The sequence below is a fragment of the Gnatocerus cornutus genome, chromosome 7 (genome assembly GCF_029298725.1).
Source record: "Gnatocerus cornutus isolate USDA-ARS CGAHR chromosome 7, icGnaCorn1.1, whole genome shotgun sequence".
In the NCBI taxonomy this organism is placed as follows: Eukaryota; Metazoa; Arthropoda; class Insecta; order Coleoptera; family Tenebrionidae; genus Gnatocerus; species Gnatocerus cornutus.
Window position 1 is genome coordinate 1,897,687 of NC_142239.1, and position 7,834 is coordinate 1,905,520.

Here is a 7,834-nt window from a genome sequence, read left to right on the forward strand (position 1 = left end):
TAATGTAAAGGTATATTTTACATTAGGTCTTATGGGGGGAGTGGGAGTGGGAGTGTAAGGATTAAAGGCCAGAGTAGAGTTAAAGCGGAGGACATTTCCATAATTTATTCTTCGTGGCTTAACCTAACAAATTATTTTATTTTCCTTTGAGGTAATAATATTTGTTCCTTTTTCTATCGCGTTATATAATTTCTTTTGGGTAGTAGTATTTATTCATTTTGTTCGCGTTGTAATACAATTGAGACGCTTTGTGTTGTGTGACAACTTGCGTCCGGAATTTAATCAAACTACGTCTACGGTTGTTTTAGCGATTGAAATTTTGCGGGCTCAATTGTAGAATTTTCTTTTTTTGCTAAAAGGCATTTCGTCAGTATTTAGTTTAGAGATCTAAGCGTCCATTTTGTTAACTCTCTCTCACGCCTCTTTAAGGCCGTCATTTTATGTAATTCAACTTCAATATAACCTTTTATTTATTTTTACTAGTATTTTTGGGAATTCCCCAGGCAGGGTCTACGCGGGTATCTAGAGTCGGAATATCCAAGACCAGCGAAAGACTCTGGAGCCCATAAATCTCTACTTTTTTTCTTGTCGGTTCAAGAAGGTGTTATTTTATTCACTTGTGCGGTCCAGATTGGAGTACGGAGCAATTATATAGAATCCAATTTATAAAATTCACCGTATCAAGATAGAATCTGTGCAATGAAGTTTTCTTAAGGGTCTACGCTACGCATATACCCGGTATATGGCTTACGATTTTTCGTTTTTGAAGCGCATTTTGGACTTTGAAAAATCGCTCGACCTCTGTATGTATGCGTCTCAGGTAGAGCTATGGAGGTGACATCTTCGAATTTTGAAAAAGTGAAAAATTTGACTTTAATTAATTAAAAACTGAAATTTCCATTTTTCGTTTTTAAGGAATATGAAGCAACCTACGAAGTTAAAAAAAATACCAACATGTGGAGAATTAAAACCTCTATAGAGGTGACGTTTTTGTTTTTGTCATTATGCTATAATTTTGAAGTTATTAATAAAAAACAAATCAAAAATAGGCAACCAACAGTACAACTAACGCAAATCATCTTATGCAAATCTCATGATTTACGACCGCTCACTAGGGGGTCACTGACGTTCCGTCCAATTGTAATAAACTGCTGTCGGGTAAAAGTAGGTAAAGACCCAACTGGTCGCTCTCGGCAACAAACATTGAAGGTACTTGTAGCAAGTGAATTGAGAAATAATATTTTTAAACTGTAATATAATTGACTGTTTTCCACACCACCCTTGGGGTACAGAGAGACGGCGCGTTTTTTTAAGTGTTCTCCCCAATAGGCCTACTGCACTCTTTTGACTCTAACTATAAAACTACTTTATTTTAGAAATGACAATCCGGACATTTGAACGAACATAATTTATAAGTCTTTCTTTAAAATTCTTCTAATCGTTTGTTCTCGGCTAACTCTAGAATCTATTATTTCAGGAAGTAAGGCATTCATATAAAATTTTTCCAAATGGGAAACCATAAATGTATTCCAAAAATCATTGTCTCTCTCTACAATTATATATTTCAAATCTAGTTTTGTATAAACTACAAAAAAACATCTATCCCGTTTAGTAATATGCAGCTGACCTTGAATTTGATACATATAATTATGGGACCGTTTTAATTCTATTGTACCTTCGTTATTAGGATTAATTTGACAGAAATCTATAAGTTTCTCGTTTACCGCTCTTTCAATGGTGCTGTTTCTTGCTGAATAAGGACATTTAATTTCAATTATAGCATCAGTTCCAATTAACCCATCAGGGGTGGCGCCTAAAAAATTTTTATCATCGTCTATAAACAAACCGCAATTTTGAACTTTTAAACCCGTGATTTCCATAAATTTATTTGTGGCTTTTTCTTCATTATCAACTCCGTATTGTAATGCATTCGGTAGTTTTTTTGACCTCAAACCAGAACCATATAACAATGACTTTACCGTGTTTGACGTGTCTGTTCCGTCTCTCATTTTACAAATTTTTCCGAAATTACTCGCTGTCAATCTAATTTGCCGTTTTTTGTTCCATTCATCGCTATGTCGCTGCTGAACTGTTTTTCTTTCAATATCTAAACCATTGGCCAATGACAGCTCATTTAAAAATATATTTTTTCTTGTTTCGTACTCCTCCAATAATATGTCCGGAACTACTTCGTTGGATTCTGAGTTTTTGTTACACGCACCATAATCCGAATCTGCACTTTGTAATCTAACATTAATTTTTCTACCATGCTTTTTCTTCTTTTGTTTTAATTTATGTTCCCGAAATTTATTAACGTATATTCCCGGAGTATCAAATCCCGCATTGTTTTTTAAAAATTTATATACAAAAGTATGATCACTATTAAAATTCAATGCTGCCGCATAACATCTCCCTTGGTAAGACCCGGCAAGAGAAAAGTTAATTCGTTTCCCACCTACAAATTTATTAACGACAGAATTGAAACATTCCACTATGTTATTATCCACGTCGTAAAGTAAACTAACTGACAAATTCGCGACTCTATTTAATGCAGGTAAAAATATATCGTAGAGAGAACTATTTTTAAAATTATTATACTCAATCAAATTTGTGGTATTTCCAACTTTATTACAAAAATAAGTTGCGCATTTACTGTGATCACCGAATATATGAGCAGGTCCATTATGAATGTCTCGTTTTAAATTTTCGATTTTTTCTGAGAATGGCAAATTTTCATTTTTTCTGTATCTAATCGCACTTACTACAGCTGTTCTAAATTTAAGTATATTTGTTCGCAAAAATTTTCTAACTTGAAGGTCTGTTCTGGGAATTTTTGAAATTTCGCGCAATTTTGTACAATAATTTCTTAAAACATGATTTCTACACTCAATTTTTTGAATAAAATATGTTGGTCCATATGGTCTTGCTGCTTGAATTTTCTTATACACACTACTGTCTCCATCACCGATAATAAATTTAAATCTTAAATTATGCATCTGAACAGACTTTTTAAAAGCCTCTAAAATAACACCTGCCTCCATTGATGTGGATGATTTTTTCCAATTTGCAAAACATTCATGGCGGGGCACTGATTTCTTATCAGTCTTGAATCGTTTACAAAACTTGCACAATTTATTTTTAACAGCCACATATAAAATTTTTTTGGTTCTCGCACCGATTACACATCCAACTCCCGATAAAGTATTATAATTAGACTTATAAGAACGCTTGGACCATGCTCCATCAACAATTACAGTAATAAAAGGTACCCCATCAGCATCAATATCACCTACTTCCACCGCTAATTTACTTTCTTCTTGTCCAGCAGATAGCATTTCATCAATAGCCAATGTTTGCGTTTTTTCAAAAACTTTTCTTTCCGTGTTAACGTATTTTTTAGAACTCATTTGTGGAATATCTAAAGCGGCACAAAATTCAGTTAATTGCGCATGACCCCCACCTACAGCAACATTTCCGCAAACAATAGATTCATTAACTAGGTGGCCCTCGGAGATCAGTGGACCTCGCTTTTTTCGTGAACCTCGCTTTTCCGTGGCGTTGGGTTTTAATTTAAGATTGCTTATTCGTTATACTATTAAACAAAGAAGGCCTCGGAAAAGTTAGGTCCACAGATCTCCGAGGTCTACCCAGTTAATTGTATTTGGTTATTTAGCATTTAGCAAAAAAAGTTTTAGAATAACTTGATTTTGTGTGTTCTTCAATTTTTGAAACCCTGATAAAAATAATTACGCTAGGCAAAATAAAAATTTTTCTGAAAATTTCAGAAAAAAAAAGAATAAAATCTTCAAAATAAAATAAATTAAAAAGCCAACGTGTTTCACCATAAAAATTTCACAGTACGCGGAAAAAATAAACAATCAGGCTAAACTATTAATGGTCTCTGAGTCTATAGCAAGTTTTGTTGTCGATGAAAAAATAAGACACACGGTGTAGTGTTTCATATGAACAATGCATTTCAATATCCTTAATAAATTATAGTTATTATATGAGTCTAAAGCATTTGCAGTTACCATAATGTTAAGTCATTAAAACATTGTAGTAGCTGTTTTCGTTGTTATACAAAAATAATTATATTTGGAGTAGGTCCTGGAATTTTGAATAGACGTTTCTAATAACAGTGTTGTCATCCATGATCCCTGGTGAAAAAAAATCTCTCATAAGGTTGTTCATTCGCTTTGATTTTGTGCAATTCGCTCCCAGTTTTTACTAACTCGCTTAAAGCGATCGGTTCAATGTGTGAGTAGTCTTTCTTGCTTCGCTTTTTAGAGTTGTCGTTAAACGTCATCTTCAACAATCCGTCAATTTTCGGTTAAATATTTTTCTAATACCCCGCCGTAGAATCTTTTTCGTCATAAACTACGCTACCTCTTTCGCTTCTCATTTTTTGTCGGTCAAATTCGATCTTTCTATCTTCCATTCTCTCCTTGCCTTTAGTTTCATCAAGTGTTCAATACAGTGCAATGCATTCTAGATTTTTTTTTATTGATTTTTTACTTTTCGTTTATTACATACATTGTTGGGCGATCTTAATAAGACTTAAGCGGAATTAATTCCGCTCCCTTTATTTGGGCTCTTCATTTTGTTTGCCTGTCTTCCATTCTGATACTGTCACCATACTGATCCATATGTGGGTAAGAGCATGTAGGTACTTGTTGACAGTTCATTTTCCAATAAATACTGGATAAATAAAGGATAAAGCATGTTTAAAAAGGCGGTTCTTCAATGAAACCACCCAGCGCGGTCTATCTAGTAGGTTTTTTGACTTTAGATCGACAGCATTGTTCCTTTTTTTCGAAATTTTTTGGCCACAATTAACGCCCATTACATTGCTGATGTTAGTAAAAAATCTCCTAGCTTCTGTTAGTTCCCAAAATAGATTGAAAGGATAATGTATCTTCCAAAAGAAAATGTGATGAGTAAAAACATGCTTTCCACAAAAATTGAAAAGAATTGGCCAACCTCTAAAAGAAAATGTTTATCAACCTTTGTTTGGTCAGAATCTGCGATGCTTGCACAAATTGTTTTCTTTTTCATTCCATAATATCATCGAAGTTGAACACCAAAAATCGTATTCCAAAAAGTAGTTCAAACTCTCATTATGTTGCTCATGTCTAAAGATCTCCATGTTTCTCTGTTACCTTCCATAAGAGATTGTGGCGGACCAAACATCTTCCAAAATGTTGTCCGTCAATTAAACCACACAGTGAGGTGTTCCTGATAAAAAAAAGTTTGACTTCAGAATGATAGCATCGATATTGTAAAAGAAAATACCTCAGAGCAGAATATTACAACACAGAAGACACAACTTCACGGCATTGATGATGTTTTCTACAAAAACTGAAGTAAATTGTCCCACTTATGAAACAAATCGTTCACTTGCAATTGCAAGTGTTGTCCCATTGTCTTTTTTAAGGTCCTTTTATAGCCCGCCCAATCATCTTCGTTTGTTCGTCACAATTTGCGAAGCCTCTACCAGTCCCAGAATTGCAATGACCGGAAGAGTTCCATCGTGCTGTTTTTCAAAGTATTGCATCAAAAGCGAGAGCAAAGATCGGTAGAAAGTTTTGTTATTCGCAATTGAACCTCTATCGATGCTTACCACAAAAATCTTCCCTAATCTTGTTCTTGAATAAAAAAACCCACAGCCAAGTGTTGCTGAAGAGAAGAAAATTTGACTTCAGATTGACAATGCAAAAAAAAATACTTCAAAAAGGGCACCACAACACAGGAGATCTCTGTGTTTCTCTGCAACGTTCCAAAAGGGGTGGTGAAGTTTAAGTCTTATTCCAAAAAGTTGTTCAAACTCCCATTATGTTGCTGATATCTAAAGATCTCCATGTTTCTCTGCTTTCCAAAGAGGATTGTGAATCATAAAGCATAATCCAAAAGTTCTTCAATGAAACCGCACAGCGAGGAGTTTCCGAAAGATTGACTTCAGAATGACAGCCTTGACAATGTAAACGAAAATAGCTCAAAACAGATCATTACAACACAAACGATCTCTACGTTTCTCTGCAACTTTCCAAAAGAGGTTGTGATTCCTGAAGTTGTTCAAACTCCCATTATGTTGCTGATGTCTAAAGATCTCCATGTTTTTCTGTTACCTTCTATAAGAGTTTGTGACGCATAAAATATCATCAAAAATGTTGTTCGTCATTGAAACCACGCAGTGCGGTGTTTCTGATGGGAAAAAAGTTTGACTTCAGAATGACAGCATAAATAATGTGAAAGAAAATACCTCACTTACAACAGCTTGTTACAACTATTGTTCCGTTGTCTTTCAAGGCTCTTTCATCAACCACCCGATGATCTTTTTTGTTTGGTCGTCACAATCTGCGGTACCTCCACCAATCCCAGAATTGCAAATAATGGAAGGAAATTTTGATGCGAAAAGATCGTTAAGGATTAGATAATGGCCTAATTAATGGCAAAGAAAAAAAACGCAACCTCATAACCTCACAAAAAATGACATTTCAAGTTCGATTTGCTTAGGCACCACGTGAAACACACTCAGGAGTCAATTCTTGAAATTATGGGAAATAGTTCCCATTGGAAAAATTTCCCCACCTCAAATTCCCATGGGATTTGTATATTGCACACTTTGGTATTCTTGACGGCATGGGAATCACTTTTCCATTGGAAATGCAAAATTTGTTTGTTACTATAGCAACGCTCGCGTTTTTCAAACTTTGTACACCGTAAACTGCGTAAAATAGTGAGAGTGAAACTAGCAAAAGGTGAAATCATCATGTCTGAAATGCGCAACGGCCACATTTCAGCCAAACAAAAGCAATTTTTAATTGAGCAAATGCTCAATGAACCCGAGCTCTATAAAGGTATGATCAATGTGCAATTTACTGCTAAACAAGCTCAATTAAAATGGACTGAAATTGCAAGAAAGCTAAACGAAATTCCGGGAGCACAGAAAGATTGGAAACATTGGAGACGTGTAAGTACAATGTTAGCTTGTAACTAATGCTCTTATAAATTTTATAAATTTGTAGTCCTGGCAAGACATTAAAAAAAATGTTAAAAAAAAACAGGGAGACTGTAAAAGACATTCCACTGGAACTGGAGGCGGTCCGTTATGTCCAATTGTCTTCAACAAAGAGGAAGAACTTGTGCTGGGATTACTTTCAGAACATTCTATAACAGGAGACCCTCAAATCAAAGACCAGGGAATAAGCTTTGTAAGCAATTGTTTTGAGGACAAAAATTTCTAAATTAATCTAAATTTTTTTAGAATTTCGATGAAATACTGCTTGATCAAAATCAAGAAAGTAATCAAGAAGAGAACAATTCGGAAAAAAGTAATCAAAAAGTGGATTTAATAACCGAGGGCAGTGTAAACACAGAACTTTTAAAGGATGTAAAAGAAATCAGTCGAAGCAGGAAAAAACAAAAACTAATGGAAACTGAGCAGTCATTTACTGATATTGCAAAGCAGAAATTAGAATTAAAAAAAGATTACTATTCGAAAAAATTGGTTCTTTTTGAAAAATTTATATCAACTCAAGAAGAGATCTCAAATAGTTTAAAAGAAATAAAATGTTTTTTAGTAGATAAGAAGTAAGTTAATTTAGATCTTCTTGGGTTGATATGAATTTTTCAGAGGCATTTCAATGTTGTAAATATTGTTAAATTGTGTTAAAATGTGTTTTAAAAATAAAATTGCTTCAAAAAACCTCTTTAATTAACGAGCAAAATAATTTCTAATGATTTTTCGTTGCAGTCTTCTTCCATCATTTAATTCCACGTTTTGTATTCTATCATTTTCTTCTTCGTAAATTTCATGTTCATTTATTAGCATTCC

General features: G+C 34.1%; 1 protein-coding gene across 1 annotated transcript; it reads left to right on the plus strand.

The window, feature by feature from the left end:
- Window positions 1-6,541: 6,541 nt before the first annotated feature.
- Window positions 6,542-7,609, plus strand: LOC148170640 (uncharacterized). The gene is made up of 3 exons (XM_088041796.1): window positions 6,542-6,970; window positions 7,026-7,211; window positions 7,265-7,609. Exons 1-3 carry the CDS (start codon window positions 6,770-6,772, stop codon window positions 7,592-7,594), a joined length of 717 nt encoding a protein of 238 aa, XP_087897922.1. The 5' UTR covers window positions 6,542-6,769; the 3' UTR covers window positions 7,595-7,609.
- The last annotated feature ends 225 nt before the right edge of the window (window positions 7,610-7,834 follow it).

Excerpts from the sequence above, each read along its gene's own strand:
- LOC148170640 (XM_088041796.1), top strand. The coding sequence starts at position 6,770 with ATGTCTGAAATGCGCAACGGCCACATTTCAGCCAAACAAAAGCAATTT. Across the intron at positions 6,971-7,025 it reads ATTGGAAACATTGGAGACGT|TCCTGGCAAGACATTAAAAA; the intron begins GTAAGTACAATG and ends ATAAATTTGTAG. Across the intron at positions 7,212-7,264 it reads AAGACCAGGGAATAAGCTTT|AATTTCGATGAAATACTGCT; the intron begins GTAAGCAATTGT and ends AAATTTTTTTAG.